The sequence below is a fragment of the Ruditapes philippinarum genome, unplaced genomic scaffold (assembly GCF_026571515.1).
Source record: "Ruditapes philippinarum isolate M1 unplaced genomic scaffold, ASM2657151v2 ctg2080_1_1_1_1, whole genome shotgun sequence".
Taxonomy (NCBI): Eukaryota; Metazoa; Mollusca; class Bivalvia; order Venerida; family Veneridae; genus Ruditapes; species Ruditapes philippinarum.
The window spans coordinates 1-17,624 of NW_026858091.1; the positions used below are offsets into that span (position 1 = coordinate 1).

Here is a 17,624-nt window from a genome sequence, read left to right on the forward strand (position 1 = left end):
ATTAGCAAACCAACACTCATTTACACGTTCTTACTCAGATCTGCTTTTATTATTGTGTATTTTTTAATAATTTTCTGTTAAGCTTTTAATAATAGTTTTATCTTAAACAGTATTATCTTTTATGCAGCTTAATTACATATCTACAAATACAATGTAAATACGAAATTGCCTTTAGGTTAACTTGTATTTCTTCAATATGCGTTGATTTCAATAACCATTAACCTGCGGATCGGTAGGTGATTTATCTTTGCAATCAGTTTATGGGCAGACCAGCCTGCACATCCGGGCAGTCTCACAAGACTGTATATTGTTGCCCGGCCTACTTCAAATTGTCATGAAGCTGAAAAAGTCAATTTAAGAAACTCTGCAGGCTGAACGTTAAACAAGTGCTTTTTATTATTCTTTTTATTTTCAAAGCTTGTTTAACAAAGCGATGGCAATGTCTTTTCATTTATCGTAACTATATATACATAGTGTTTACATAATCAACGTATACATTTTGTATATTTTATATTGTATTTTAGTGATATATTTACATGTATCTATAACATATCGATATATTTGTTGCCATGACAATCTTATTAATTGTGCTCAAACTAATTTATTCATATTTTAATCCTCAGAATCCAGGGTACATTTTAGGGCCGATGTTCATGACTACCTTTGTTTATAATTGCTTATTTAATTTCAATTGCTATATGTTTAATGCTTGTCAATAATAGAAATAAAAGTAAAAACTTCACAATTTTGTATTTGTTTTGTCACAATAATAACAGCCAGTTGCTGTCTCGAGTTTACGATTTCAGCTTCACGAATACACGATTTCATTTTCATGAATTCGCGATTTCAATTCATGAAGTTAAAATTGTAAATTCGAGGAGCTGAAATCGTGAATTCACGAAGATAAAATCGTGATTCACGAAGGTGAATTCGGGAAGTTGAAATCGTGAATTCATGAAGTTGAAATTGTGAATTCATGAAGTTACAATCGTGAAGCGAAAATCGTATATTCATGAATATGAAATCGGGAATTCATGAAGTTGGAATGTCCCCACCGGTCTTTCGTAGTTTATAAATGCCTTCACCTGCTGAATTTCTTAAATAAAATTACCTAAATTCCATTTTTGGGACTGTTCATTTTAAGATTTAGCGATATTATGATGAACATAATAAAGATACACAGCTTCGTACTTGGTAGCAAGGACTAATTTACTTACAGTTTCAGAAGTAAAAGTGTAAATGATGCCATGATTTACATATACATATTTACAATGATAAAAAATGCTTCAATTCACTGTTCCAAATATATTTCAATACTTTAATTATCAAATATTTTTGATATTGTCAAGGGAGCTAAATAACATATACATCTTATAACGTATCACAAATAAAGGTAATAAACTTATCATCCATGTAATATTGACATCAAATAGGACAAATAAAACCAGATGTTACCGCACCGTGATATAATACTTCAAAGTTGATTTTATACGGTTCTGGTGAATTTTTATGAATAAAAATACCCGATTCTCTTGTCATTGTAATATACATGTATATATATTTGATATTTGATGCCATTCATTTAGATAAAGCTATATAAACAAAACCTGAAGAAAAATACGAAAAAGAAAAATTCATGTTAATCCGTTTTGTAGACTACTTAACGAAGATATAAAAAAGAAAATTTGGAAATTGGAAATCAATTTATCATAATTAAAACCATCTCTTATCTTTAACATACTTCCTAAAATGATCTAAACTTTGGCATATCTTTATCTAAAACTCAATACTTTTTTTAAAAAAAATGGGTCAAACAAGATAAAAATCCTTCATGATGATAGCAACGTCTTTAAGGGGTCTCTCGTGCAAATATTTGGCATATTCTCTAAGCATACAGGGGTTTAAAGCCTCACTGTGAACTGTTTGGGGTATGTTATATTAAGACAATTGGTAGCTTAGAAGCGCCGATTTGATACATGCTATACATGTTTGTGAACTTGGTACACAATTATACATGTATAATAAAGAAGAGCTTTATATGTGTACTGACAGTACATACTTTTAATATTGATAGTAAAACGATTGTCAGTTTGAATACAGTAGAAATACAGTTATTGATGCACGCAATTCAAATATTTCCCTAAACCAATAATAAATGCAAGAGTTTTGGACCATTTAGTATCTATTATGACTTTAATGGAAAAATAAGGCTAAATTTGATTAAAGTATATGTCATAAATGTAAACTAGTTGTATATTTGTATCAAGTTATGACTGTTTAACAACGAAATAAAAAATTGTTATTAAAATAGTTTCACCCTTTATACCAATCTCAAATGCTTTCTTTAGGTTTTGGCAGCAACACAAACCACTGTTTTAAAAAGTAGATATTCATGCATGTAGGCACAAATTGAGTAAAGGTTTATTATAGAAAGGTGGACAAGTCTTCATGATTCTATAATTTTGTTTTTATTTCATCTATTATCTAAGTTATCTTTGATGATAACAAAATCAGATATGATTGTTTATGTACACGCTACTTTAAAGTCACGCCGCAACGTACTTTGGCAAAATAATTTAAACGTACTGTGTTTGTATATTGATATGGTTTTCTGGGATACCTAACTGCTTATTTATCTGAAACTTAAAACCAAGTGCAAAAAAACCCCCAAAAGAAACCGATGAATTATTTTATATTATTTCAATATAACTTGAGATCACCAAGTCCTTCAGATTGACAATACGAAGACAAAACGGTTGGTCTTGGTGTGTCTTTAATGATACATTGTTCAATACAAAATTGCGAGATATTGCATGTTGGTATATGCGTTAATAGTATATAACGACTCGAATACTAGTAATTGAAACATGATTTAAAGTTTGGTTAGCTAACAATCCATTCTAAAAATACATCTGATTGATATGTTTATTTAATTATGATATTGATACTTGTTTTTTCCTTAAAATAATACTTTGGAATAGTTTGTACTAGACAGTTTTGTAACGTGGTTGACGGGTATTACACTGAAATGTCGCAAGTTAAAGATGGTTGTGAAAATTCGAATGTTGAAGATGACGGATCGGATAAAGAAAGTCACGAAAATATATCAAGTTTAGAAAAAGCAGAGAAAACTTTCGACGAATTAACTTTGACGGAAAACACTGAATTAGGCAGGAAAGAAAACCAGGAAGTTGAAAAAGAAGAGTTATGTGATGAAGGCGACGGTTTACTAAAGCCATTGAGGAAACTAGGTTCTGCAATTATAAAGAAAATAGGCTCAAAAACAATAGAAATAGAACCGTACACTACGACTCAAGAGAATTGGACATACAGTGCTATTTCTGATGAAAGAAGAAAAGATGACGGTGAGACGGCAAAATCAGAAGAAGATATCCCAAAAAATGATGAAAAGACTGTTGATATAACAGAGAGCGATCATTACAATTTCACACACCAAAAACGAGGATATTTGCTGCTTATCATCAATGAAAAGTTCTATAATCAGGCTACCAGAACAGGAGCTCATTTAGATTTAATTAAAATGAAAGAAATTGCCAAAAAGTTTGGCTTTGAAATTCTAAATAATGGTGCCGAAACAAATATGACGCAGTCTGAGACTTTGAACTGGCTAAACAAGGCTCAAACCATGGACCATTCTGAATGTGATTGCTTCATGTTTATGATAAGTACGCATGGATTGGAGCAACGAAACCCGAGAATGGGCGGAGGTTTTGACCACGCCCTTGTTTGCGCAGACGATAAACTCATATTTACCAGCTCAATAGTTGAAATGTTTAATGAAACCAACTGCCCAAGTTTGAAAGGAAAACCAAAGATATTCATAGTTCAAGCATGCAGAGGTAAGAATATGACTAATGATACAATCAATATGTATGTTATCTTTCTCAGGGATTATCAATTCCAATGATTTTACTACTGAATGGAGATTGAATACTAATTAAGCCGGTGCTAGGAGGCGTGAGTGACGGAGCACCTTACATTTACTTTCAAACAGGCTCAACCAGTCTAGAATTTGGCCTTTTTTTCCATAGATATTTTATCACTTGAATGACATTTGTCTATATATTTGACATTGAAACAACTTTTCCGATACTATGAATAAATAACAGTATGACTGAATCAAAAGCCCCTTGGCCTTTAAGTTTGTCAAAAGGTCATTTTGATGTTTCACTTATACTGAACTAATTATTAAGCACATCTCTTTTGAAATCAATATGGTTATATATGTAAGTATAAGAAAATACTCAAATTATTGATAAGACTTCAGTGATGATAATATCAGACAAACACCGAACTTAAGATTTGTTAATATGATAAAATAAATATAATGCAGGAAATATGGTGGACCATGGAAGTGACTTGAAAATATCCATTGACGGTGGGAAATTTAGCAGCAATGTGAAAGATAGGAAAGGTAAAATACAGAATATTTAATCTTAAGTTATCATGTTGAATTAAGTTATCATATTGAATCTTAAATATCAATTTATTATTTTTCAGACTATTTATCGATAAACTTGATTTTTTTTGGTAATGTGACGTAATGATATTCCCATACTGATAAGGGAATGCCAGAAATCCACTTCCTTTTCCAAAATATAACATGCTTATAATTCGTACATTCTATTTATAGCCAAGTCTGACCAAGTAAGTCACGAGCCATCTGACGTAACTGACACAAAAGGTGCGCCGGATTCATGGCACAAAGAAAACTTACGCGGCATAGAAACGCCATATTTGAAATGTCACATTGACATGCTGATTATGTACGCCATTCCCCCGGGGATGCTGGCATGGAGAAACACGTCTGCTGGGTCGTGGATGATTAATTATATGCATGAAATTCTCATGGATTATGATATGGAAGCCCCTAAATGTTTTCTTAAAGATTTGACAAAAATTTCAAGAAAAATGGCTCGTCGGTCAACAGATACGCCATCAATGCCGGAATTTCACGAAAAGAAAGCTGTTCCGGTAATTGAGCACATGCTTACACGTGATATTCTATTCTCTTTAAAACATTAGTTACTATTAGATAATCAAAAATCATTTAGATGGTAAACTAACGCTTTGAGCCACAAAAAAAATCAATGTTGCCAAGATCTTCAGGGAGGTAACTAGAGTAAAATTTAGAAATCTCTAAAGAATGCTGGCAAGTATTATTTCCCTTGGTAATTTTTCAAACTTTTTAAAGTTATAGTTTTAATATTTTTAGTCAGCATTAATGAAATATTTTATGAAATGCTAAGTATGTTCTGGAGAACTTAAGAGTCAACGCCTTTGCCAAATATTTTATTACTATGTATGGTAGGTGTCACTTCATGTAAACATGCATACATGTATTTGTATATATTTTGGTAATAAATATGATAAATTGTTCCCATTAGTAACATGTTTATTAAAGCAACACATATTAGCACAGAGTAAGAAGAATTTGAACAATAACAAAAACTTTCTTTTTCAGGTTTAAGCAAGTCAAATATCATTCAAACTTGAAAAATAACGAAAACTTTCTTAATGTATAAACATGAAATGTACAGTGATGCAATTTAATTGTTAAGAAATCAAAAATGTATCCAGTTTTTTCCTGTTTTATACACCCATTAGAACTTCGGCGATAAATATTACGCACCTATCCGTTCATCTGTCTGTCCGGCCAATACAAATGCCTCTTTTGAACCAGTGGAAGGAATTTGAAACTATTTGGCAGAAATGTACGGACACATAATGAGACCTTTGGGCTAGCTCTGCATGTACCTCATTGGATAATGGTTTCATTAAGAGAAATAGTTAGAAAAAGCCGACACACTTTCTGCACCCTGGCTGTTCTATATTTAAGCAATCATTCTCAAAATTATCATAAGTTAAAACACATTTAACTTGATTTAAAGGTATACAATGTATATTCTTTAAAACACTTCTTAACATCCATAATTGTTTAATTGTTTTTACTTAAAATTGTGGAAACTTATGTCTAAACAACAACAACAGCAGCAGCAGTAGCAGAAGCATTGAGTCGAGTAACGGTACTGTGCTATAAATAACAACCTTTGGATATGTTTCATGACAAAATATCAATTAAATAGTGGCGAGATAGAAGAATATATATCCGTTAAGTATACAATAAACGCACGGACGCACACGCGCGCACACTTGTCACATGTTTTGAATTAAGTCATTACGTATTAAGAAGTCGGTATGCATATGATAAGAAAGATTATTTACTATTTCTATATACAAAATGTAGAATTGTGATAAAAAATGTTATAAATATGTAAATATGTTTAAAAACGGAAGATTGATTCCTACTGTATCACCTAAACGCCTTTAGCAAGCAGTTTGAAAAATAAAAAATGAAAAGGATATTGTACATATTATATTACGGTTTAAAACTATCGTGTAACAAATGTAGTTTTTCCCCATTTATATTGTATAAATATAAATACAATAAAAAGAGCATTCATATCTTCCTGATGTATATACTTTTTGGTCCTTTTGTCATAATTATGACGACAAATTACGACCTTGACCGCATTACGATCACTGGGTTAAAGGGCAGACAACTTAACCAAGAAGCGACCGCCGTTCCCCCATGGTAAATGTTGTTGATACCATATGCAAGATACAATGTATAAGGGATTTCAAGTCCGGCTGATACAAATAACAAATGAGCCACGTCATGACAAAACCAACATAATGGGTTTGCGACCAGCATGGATTCAGACCAGCCTGTGCATCCGCGCAGTCAGATCAGGGTCCATGCTGTTCGCTTACAAACTCTATAACAAGTAGAGAAACTGATAGCGAACAACATGGATCCTGATCAGACTGCGCGGATGCTGGTCGCAAACCCATTATGTTGGTTTGTCGTGACGCGGCTCATATAATAATAGCTCTGAGAATAAACAACAACCATGTAGTAATTTCATATAGCATAATAAGCGTAGATTAGACGGTTACAATTCAGTTGAATTTATGAAAAGAAACAAAGAAAGAAAATAAGCAAATTACAAAGCGTTCCAAACAAAATACGGTCAGTAATGAAAAGAATATCCATGCACAAATGAGACTGCCCCGCAATTAAGATCAGTTTGGTCCAGTTTTGATAAAAGGTTTTTACTGTATTGTGCTGTCATATTGACGATATAGACAATGATTTTTTTTCTAAATATCGAATCATATGTTATTGAGGTATTTTAACGTCTGCTTCAAAGCAGAAATGCCAAACGAGTTTTTGTTCAGTTATATGATTAAAAACACCTCCTAATGAACGCAACGCAAGAAATAGCAGAATTTTATATATTATATCATATTATATTATATTATATTATATTATAGTTAAAGTAAAATAAAATCTTTAAAAAATCGCCAAACACTAAACTGACGATAATATCCAAACATATCCCGTATATGGTATAAAAACATAAACATGTGTATTTTATCATAAAATATTTTGTTAAAGTGACATTATACCTATATTTTAAGTGCAAATTTTGAGTATACAAACAAATGTATAAATAAAACCTTCCACTTTGCCATAGCTGTTGTTTTAATTATATCTTAACTTTTATTTATTTAACAGAAACAATAAGCCACGTGACTCGTAAAATTTTATCAAGAATGTATTTTTAGTATTCAATTGACAAAAAGAGTGCAGCAGTATTTATACTTAAGACGTTTTTTTTTTATTCAAACTATTTTTTACGGTTAACACTTTTGGTCAATGGCTATTTTAATAGTCTATATTTTGAAATATATAACTCATTACTTAGCTCAACTTGACAAGATTAGTAAAATGTCACTTTAATGATATCCCTTATAGTTCTAATGGGCTGTTCCAAATTCAGAGCTAGTCAAGTCCATTAAACAGGTTACGGGTTAAATCGGAATCGGGCTTCTCAGCATGTGACAAATCACCGGAACGCATTTCAACTGATTATCGGTCAATTCCCTTTCAGACATTCTACCAGCAACTTCAGTCAGAACCTGCAAAAAATTTGATGGTGTGCGATTGGTCATAAGCGCCCCGTGCAGGTAATGTATCAACCAAGAACCTTTTAACTTGTTTCTCCAAGCATAAAAGCCGGGGGATGTAGCAAATACCACCAGCATATCGTTGTAACTTTTGAAATAAGGAATTTCTTCATTCCATGAATCCAAACCAGGCTTTGTATCAGGGATATCATCTCGCGCATGCGTAGTGGTATCTAGTTTGAGTGACAAAATAAAATGTGATAAATTTACAGAATGAATTTCTGAACAAAATTAAATACAAACAAGAGCTGTCACGCGAGTGACGAATGTCCCCGAAAAGGTTTCCTAAGCATGCAGGTATTATGAAAATAAAAGAGAATGAAAGTAACTAATTGCTTAACATTGTTTTTTTTTGTGTGAAATGAAGTGCTATTTCTAGCAAACTTTACACCTTGTGACAAGGGTTTTGGATGCGACACATCATCTTGATGTGGTAGACAATGCATGTCAATGTTACAGTTTGGAAACTAATGTGTACCTTCAAACTCTTCTTATGAGCATAAGTACCTTCAAACTATTGGAGTGGCCTTGACCTTGGAAGTAGGAACATGGGTCTTACACACAACACATCATCTTGGTGTGGTAGACATTTGTGCCAAACTATTTTAACTCTTAAATGCATGACAAAGTTATAATCCAGACTTGAATGTGAGTACCTATCATCTCTAATTGTGATAGCGTGACCCTTCAAAACATAAGTGTGACCTTGACCTTTGAAGAAAGGGCAGGGTTCTTGGATGCGATACAACGCTGTCATGTGATAGACATTTGTGCCAAGTAATTTCAAAATCCCTAAATGCATGACAAAGTTACAGTCTGGACATGATTGTTTTGTAAGTTGGGAGCCACGGACGGACGGACATGAGCCTTAGCCGCGCCAAATTGTCTAGATGTGGTAGACATTTATGCCAAGTTATTTTAAAATCCTTTGATGCATGACAAAGTTACAGTCCGGACATCAATGTGTATCTTCAAACTCTTCTCAAAAGAATAAGTACCTTCAAACTATAAGTGTGACCTTGAAGGTAGAGACATGGATATTGGTTGCGACACATCGTCTTGATGTGGTTGACATTTGTGCCAAGTTATTCTAAAATCCTTCCATGCATGACAAAGTTACAGCCTTGTCACGACTGTGAAACTTCAAAATGTTTGTATGACCTTGACCTTTGAGGTACGGACGTAATTCTTGGACGCGACACATCGTCTTGATGTGGTAGACATTTATGCCTAGTTATTTTAAAATCCTTTGATGCATGACAAAGTTACAGTCCGGACATCAATGTTTATCTTCAAACTCTTCTCGAAAGAATTATAACCTTCAAACTATAAGTGTGACCTTGAAGGTAGAGACATGGATATTAGTTGTGATACATCGTCTTGATGTGGTTGACTTACATTTAAAGACCAAGGCAAAAATCACTACATAGCATATCGATATAACATGATAGTGGAGGCGCGAGTAGTACAAATGACATGGTTACGATTTTATCGCTGGCGCCTGGCATAAGTGTAGAAAATTAGAAGGTAATTGTATGCAAACAAAAGGTGTCTCATATCAAATGGCTGGACCTCAGTAGGGTGACAACTAAATAAAAAGACTTTACGTTTACTTGTAGTAAGGACATGAACTTTATGCTTACTGTCAATTAGAACAATTTAGAATGCATACAATAACACTTACCGATGGGGCTAAAACAACACCAACAACAAAACAACAACAACAACAACAACAAAACAATTACCACTCTCATCTTTCTTTGTGCCGCTTGACATGACGCTTGTAGTTGGAACCTCGACTCCCGCATCGGGGTTTTGTCCTATAAAGCAGAATGTATTTTTTTCAATTTAATTATGATTATTATTAACCTGAAAGGAACTCCACTGAGGTCCAAAAGCTAAAAAAATCGGGAATGTGCGCCATATAAGCTTTAAAAATAAACACATTGCAAAGAGCAAAGAAATATAATACGAGTATATGATACACAGTTATCTAATAAATACGTATAAACTTATCTAACCATTAATACATATCTTAAACCAGAAGATGCCCCTGAATTCATTTGAATGTCATTTTTCACGAATATTAAAAAATGTTTTGCTTTCATTAATAATTTTTCAAACCGGTAGGGGACTAATAATAATAATAATTTAAATAATAATAACAAAAACAACAACAATAACAACAATAATAATATTAATAACAACAACAACAACCACAATAATAATAAACAACAATAATTATAATAATAATAATAATAATAATAATAATAATAATAATAATAATAAATAATAATAATAATAATAAAAAACAATAATTATAGTAATGATAGCACTTGCCTCTGCAAGCTTGCATTATGAAAATTTTTGGTTTCCCTTCCAATGTGTCACATTTGTTGAACATTTCGATCATTGTATTTGTGAAATATGGTTTGCTGTCTGCACAGTAGAAAGCATGCTCTTTGACTTTTCCTCTTTCCTCGTTCGTTTCCTCGTTTCCATGAGAACTTACTACAATCATAAATCGCTCGCATGCGGTATGGTCAGCTTCACTTGCTATCTTTAGCCATTCACTAGTCTCGTCTTTAGTGAGATTCATGTAGCTATCTTTGTTTAAAATTTGAAATCCTAAATGTTCGCCGATTTCTTTGATATTTTGGAAATCTTTTTGAGCACCTTCTCGTTCTCCGTGTATTCCACAAGTTTCGTTGACGATTACAAGCATATATCCTTTTTCCTTTCCTTGTAGAGAAGGGATTGATCTGGACTGGATTGTTCTGGTATTTGTCAAAACTTTTCCAGGCCTTTTATCCTGGACTTCGTCAGGGAAAGCGTCTGTCACATCATTTTTGCACACTACACTTTCATGACTTTCCATCCTTACGCTTTAACGTATGTCCGACTTGTGATAAAGGTTTCAAAAACCGTGTACAGATACATACAGTCACTTCATACATGCATATATATATTTTGTAAAAATGATAGAGCAACACCTAGATCTAATTTCATGACGTTTTCATGGAAGCCTGTCTGGGAAGCAGTACGACGAAAACAATGTACAATAAATAATAATATACTTCCTTGCATTTGTATTGTAGTTTCACGATGTTGTATCAACTTTGTTATCTTGTGTCATTTTACTAACTTTTGCATACCTTTACTTCACACATAAGCCTGTCTATGTGCATATTATTAACTGAAAAATCGACAATGAATAATGTAGAAAAAATAGCCTTTTTTTCAGAAATATTTCAATCAATTAATGTGATTTAGTAATAACAGTTACCCGTGAAATTTATAGAAACACATTTAAATCGATTAGTACTATAGATAAACTAAATATAGCACAAGTAAATCAATCAATTAATTAGTTTTGCATCTTTGTCTATGTTAAAAATCTTCCGAAATGTATTAGCAAAATCTAAAACACTCTCGAATCTGTTCCTGGCACCACCCAGTTCTAAACAATGAGTGTAAAGATTCTTGCTCACGGAAACAACGGCTTGCCCCTGGCGAGGTTTGAACCCACGCGGGTAACTACTCCGACGCGTTAACCATGCACTCGGCCACGACACCAAAGTGTTCTTTTTATTATTACTTATTTAATTAAAAATACAATCTTCAACCGAATAAGCAAGATAATGTTTATGTCGAGACGTTTTGTCGTTGTGACGTATTGGCAAGGTGCTGCGGGGTGGTGGGTTGCTATTTTAAAACGACACTACAGAGCTCAGCCATTATAACTTTCGACTTATATAAAAGTATTTATTTCATTTACAAATATCATATTACAGACAAGATTTTTAATAAATTGTTTATATATCTGCATTTCAATACATTCACTGTTCCAGAACCTCAATCAATAACTACATTGGTATGTTGGTGGTGTTTTTTTCCAGTAGTATTTTCGCGATCGGTGTCTTTTTAATTGCAGACATTAATTTTTATAGATATATAACAGTCATATAAACAATGGCGCTTTAAATAAGTTATTCTTAATTAACAAAACACATAACTGGATATGGATTATGGTACTTTTTGTTGTTGTTGGTTTGCAAAATCAAACGTATGTATCTGAAATATTAACGACGCATAACTCTGTTTGAGAAATGTTAACAGGTAATGAACTCCATCAAACGCCACACAGCTGAACTAAGAAAGGAAAGATTGTCGAAAAAGCGTGCGGGAATTCCTGAAAGAAATCATTTCCATCTAAACGCCCGCTTGAATACAACAGCGTCAAATCTGACGTCGGTATTTTCAGATATGGATAGTGTTATAAATATGGCAAAAATGCGAGGTGCGGGCAGCAGTATGGGCCTTCAAAAAGGTGGGTGGAGAGTGACATCAAAAGCTCCACAAAAACCGTATCAACCAATTTTGAGGGATGTGTACCCCAGAAATGAATACACAATGATGCCGGAATATAATGCTCCGAAGTATTACACGGGTCATTTCATGAAATATGATTACAAAGATGCTCCGAAACAGCCTAGTGGAGAGTATAACGACGGCAGGCCAGTAGTTTTTAAAAAGCAAGATATCGAAAATGTTCAGACTAAGAAAAAATATGGCGGTAATCCTAAAGGACAGAGTTCCGTCCCTTTACATTTATGTAATGACACTAGCTCACTATTATATAGGCGGAGTTTACAACCATCAACACTTGACAAGATTTATCTACCGTCGACAGGTTCCCCAACCCGTGCATCATCTACACTGACTTACCCATACGCTCTTCATAAGCACGTGAAAAACGAGCAAAGCGCTTTACATCCGCTTGTACAAAGAGATCCAATACAAACATGGCTTGATACGAAATACCCATCAGGGGAGAGAAATAATCGATATCTGAGTACAGCCGGAAGTTCGAGCACCGAGCATGGACACAAGAATCGTCTTGATGTTGGCCTTAGGTCAGGGAGGGCGCGAAGTGAACCTGAATGGTTTTCAGAATTCTTTCCACGTCAAAAGGTAGCTGATACTATGAAATTTATGGGATCAGCTAAACAGTCCACCCAGTCTAAAAACAGTAAGGAGTATGACGTTAATTTTAAAGGATAAAATTATTCTTGTGATTTAATGTGTTTTGAATTATAAAAAAAAAGAAAAAAAAAAGAAAAAGACATCAAACTCATGTATCGTAAACGCATATTTATTATTGTCATTGAATCTTATAACTGCTAATGTTTTAATGTTTGTGGTAAAGAGAACATACTAGTACTATATATTTTAAAGGATTATTTCTTCGCGATTGTACTGAATAATTGCAATTTCTTTTCCAATAATTATTTTGAGTTTTAGATATGAAAAAAATGACAAAAAGGTAAGTTTTGTCTATTTTTCTGTTGAAAAAAAAAATGTTGAAAATAATGAAATTTATTACATCACTTCTCAAACCGTTATTCAAAATACCAAAAGTGTTTAGAGGTAATCCGTTTAAATTTGAATATAGTTTCCGAAAATCTATTCCACATTATTTGAACATAATGACATTCCTATTTGTTATGAAACTGAAGAAAATGTTGCAAAACTTATAATTAAGTTTATCCTATATCGAAGACCCTGAAAATTTGACTCTTAAGGCTTTTCTGTATTAAAAAAATGTAACGTAAGGGAAGTAACAATGACCGAAAATTGTCAATATGTATAACCGAGTTATCCTGATGTTACGGTTAATCAATAAAGAAAATACGACCGCTACGTATTAATTAAAATACTTACACATATCTTAAAAATGTTCTGCACATTAGAATTCATTCATATGTACTTTTTTTGCGAAACACTTCAAAAGGCATAATTATGCTATAGTTCTTGTAGGATTTGTGGTGAATATAGACACGACATGAATCGGCTGGATATATTAACATAAGATATCTGTAAACAATGGTCTAGTCTTAATTGTTCTACTGTTAAGTCTATTTTACCCAGTCAAATACAATTAAGAAAAAAATAAATTGATTAACATAAATAACATATCGTAAGTAAACACGCGAGAAACAAAGGCTTAATATATGAAAATGTAATGATAGAATGTTAATTACTCCTTGTAAGCAGGTAATAATTTTAAAAGTATATAATAATGGCTCAGAAATCCATATTTTTTATTCTGTAGAAATGTCAAACTTGTGTTTATAGATGATGTTTTACAACGGAAAAAGTAGCGCTGAACATGCATTTATTTGTCGTAAAAGCTGCAAAGGTTACTCTTTGACGTCCATACAAAATACTTATTCACTATAATTATACAAATTGTCAACAGAACTAAAGATGCAAACGATAATTCATGTTTATAGCAAATTTTGTGTTTTTTTTTTTTGTAAACTGTAACAAGATTCCAAAAATAAACAGTTCAGACACAAAAAATGATAAGGCATAATGGGCCTTTAAATGAAAGACAATAATCTATAAATTTACATTAGATTTTTGTTAAATTACATGTAAAGTCTTTTTAATTGTTTATAAACTACATCACTTAAGAAAACGAGACTTCGCTCTTAAATGGTTGGAATATTATTGATTAGAAAGTGTAAAAATCCCCAAAGCCACTCAGAATGCACTCTCTTCCTCCAACTCCCCACTTAGGGAGGAGAGGAACGTTCATCAATGACACTCGCCAAGTTACCATGAAGGTAACAGCTCGTGCCCGCTTCGCGCTCAGAAGAGAGTGCTATTTCTCGTCCTCGTGGTTTTGGGTCTCGTCAGTTTAACCTGACGTCCTGGCGACACTTACTATAGAAATGATCCCTAAGAGTAAGGTCTTAATCTTAATTACTAACCTATACGATTATATAGCAAAGGGATTACTGATTAACACTGGTTCAATAATTTGTAAATTGAGAAATGAAGATTTGAACGTGTTTTTTAATTGTACAATTCCTATAAAATTATTTTAAATGATATTTTCTTTTTAACGCATTAGACTTCAACTATTTTCTGTAATAGAAAAAGGTTTAAAAATCGTTAAACGCTTTTTATCTTCGATTTTTTGTCAAATAGTAAACTTTTAAATTTATGTGGTAAACTGAGAAAGGAAAGTAACTACCAAAATTCAAGTTTTACAGTGTTTGCAAGTTTTATCTCCCATCTTTGTATTAGTGTACTATGTGACTAGCGTGTTCGTGAATGTTAGATGTAATATTTAATGTTTATATACAGAAACACACCTACTGTTAGATATTTTAAGTCTGTATTTAGTATTATATTAAAATCAAATAACACACAAGTTCTTTAAAAAAAATGTAACATATATTATATATTATATTATATTTTAACGCACTTATATTATACATGTATATAACTTTCTAAACAAAACCAAACTATACCATCAAAGCTGTACTTTTACATTACTAAGAAACATATATGATTACTCAAAGTTTGACGGTCAAATATCAAATTTATAAAAATCCGAAATAATAATACAATTGTTTCATTGAGTCAAGTTCTTACTGGATACCGGAGATGGACAATAGCGGAGATTGATGGAAACAAGAAATGGTCACACGTTTTTATAAGCAACGCGGGAACATAGCTTTCAAAGGGTCGGCACATTTAAATTTCAAGAATGTTTTTAATGTATGTAAAGAATTTTAAATGGTTTTTTACAAATCTACACGGATTGATACAGCTAAATCTCCTATTAATAGGTGTTAAATTACAGAAAACCGCTGTGTGTGTACAGGTAAACTACGTATAATCCTTCGGAACTGCCTCGGCTATTATCTATAATAACCTCGGAAACAATACGGATTGAAAGTAGTTCTACCACGTGGTTTCAGATGTAAACAGAAACAGAGATAATGTAAAACGAATGTATATATTTGACATCTAATGTCTGTTCCGGTACTCTTATGCTTGAAAATATGTCTGACAACAATTTGTAATTTAAATATGCCCACTGATGTTCAATTTTAAACAAATCCGACTAAATGTCAACAGGTTGGTTTTTTGTACTTTCGGTTTCTACAACCATAATAATAAATATATAAATAATGTATTGTTTGCTTTTGTACCTATGAATTCACTTATTTTAGGTGGACTTTTACTACATATATTGGAAATAAACTTGTCAACAACTCCCAGCATTAAATTACTATTTGTTTACATGTTTAGTTTCTTAGCGTAGGTTAGACCGAAATACCGCATCCGTTCTGTGTATTCATACTATTGTGTTCGAGGTCCTTATCCGAAGACTGACGGAAAGGGCCGAGTAGTTGCGACTGTACGTTTAATTTCCGTTGCAGTCTCGTCAATTGTACATCATGATAAAAAAATCCGAATAATCATATAGATTCATTTGCAAACATATTCTCCAGTTTCTATCTATTTCTCTCTTCCATTTTTGTTGTCAGTGTTATTTCAAGCTTAAAATGTTTAAACTGTCACATTTACTCAGATTTTCAAAGTTGCGGTCAGTGGACTGTCAAATAATTTATCTGATCTATTGAGGCAGCACCAGATTCAGTTGAATTTATTTCTTGTTATTATGTCTAAAATTAAGTTTGACGGACAACTTTTTAAATTATAATATAATGGACATATACCTTATTTTTTCACCACAGATTTAATAATTATATCTGCTACATTAATGTCAAGATTACAATTTTGTTGACAGTAGAACTGCATTTGTACTTTCAATCCCTCTCGTTTCCCAGATGATCACTGGTTACTGGCAAGGTGTTTCGAATGCTGGTAGGTTTGAACACAAAATCGGTTAAGTCAGTAACGAATTGAAATGGCAGTTGTTTTGGATGGTGTTTTAAGATACATAGATCAATAAGAAGGTTTGAATGTTTATTCCCAGAAAAGCACATAGAAAAAGAGGGCTCGGGTATTTAAAAACTGTAAAAAAAACTTACATTGTTAATTGTGGAAATACATTGTACCAAAAATTAACATGATATAAAAAGTATGGTTAAAACAGTTTGTCCAAAATATATACCAATACAAAATTTCTGTAATTTCCAACGATATTTAACACACATTACTGTACTGTAGAGTATTTGTAAATATTGTTGTCGTATTGTTGCTTTCCGTAATATTTACCGATTTGTCTGAAAGGTATCAATATTTACAGTCATCCTATTAGAGGTTGTATTCTGAAATTATAAATACAATAATGGATAAGGTAGACACATACAGAAAATGAATATATAAGTCATTTAAAACTGAATGAAGTAGCTCTAAAGAAAAACTTTACAATAAATAGGAATATTGTAAACATCTTTATTATGTTTCTCGGTTTGGGCGTTGCAAAGATCATTCTTATCATTTAATTGGGATTCTGGTAAACTTTTTCTAATAGGATTGTTGGGTCAATCCTTTTGCCAAATATGTTATACCATTGTATTGTAACTATTGTTTCTTTCTTTTTTTTTTGGCAATAAAGTATTTTTAAATCAATTGGATTGTTACATATTAGCAGTCACTGGTCAACCCTTGTGTCATTTAGTTTTAGTTTGTTGTCCTTTAAGATGCTTAGCCGGTGGTCATTAATCACCTATTATAAGACCTACACGAAACCAATTTCACATGTATCCTTTACTATATCTGATACTTTACTTTTGTTT

The 17,624-nt window shown here is 32.5% G+C and overlaps 2 protein-coding genes and 1 non-coding gene across 3 annotated transcripts; 1 reads left to right on the plus strand and 2 right to left on the minus strand.

The window, feature by feature from the left end:
- The first annotated feature begins 2,854 nt into the window (after nucleotides 1-2,854).
- Nucleotides 2,855-5,400, plus strand: LOC132752042 (caspase-1-like). The gene is made up of 3 exons (XM_060742314.1): nucleotides 2,855-3,860; nucleotides 4,355-4,435; nucleotides 4,655-5,400. Exons 1-3 carry the CDS (start codon nucleotides 3,029-3,031, stop codon nucleotides 5,044-5,046), a joined length of 1,305 nt encoding a protein of 434 aa, XP_060598297.1. The 5' UTR covers nucleotides 2,855-3,028; the 3' UTR covers nucleotides 5,047-5,400.
- A 1,964-nt stretch (nucleotides 5,401-7,364) lies between these two features.
- On the minus strand, nucleotides 7,365-11,052 carry LOC132752043 (caspase-3-like). The gene is made up of 3 exons (XM_060742315.1): nucleotides 10,396-11,052; nucleotides 9,801-9,875; nucleotides 7,365-8,228 (listed from the first exon to the last, which is right to left on the minus strand). The coding sequence occupies exons 1-3, from the start codon at nucleotides 10,931-10,933 to the stop codon at nucleotides 7,900-7,902; spliced, it is 942 nt and encodes a 313-aa protein (XP_060598298.1). The 5' UTR covers nucleotides 10,934-11,052; the 3' UTR covers nucleotides 7,365-7,899.
- A 3,547-nt stretch (nucleotides 11,053-14,599) lies between these two features.
- LOC132752054 (small nucleolar RNA U3) lies at nucleotides 14,600-14,818 on the minus strand. Its single transcript, XR_009628761.1, has one exon. It is a non-coding gene; the product is annotated as a small nucleolar RNA U3 (small nucleolar RNA).
- Between the last annotated feature and the right edge of the window lie 2,806 nt (nucleotides 14,819-17,624).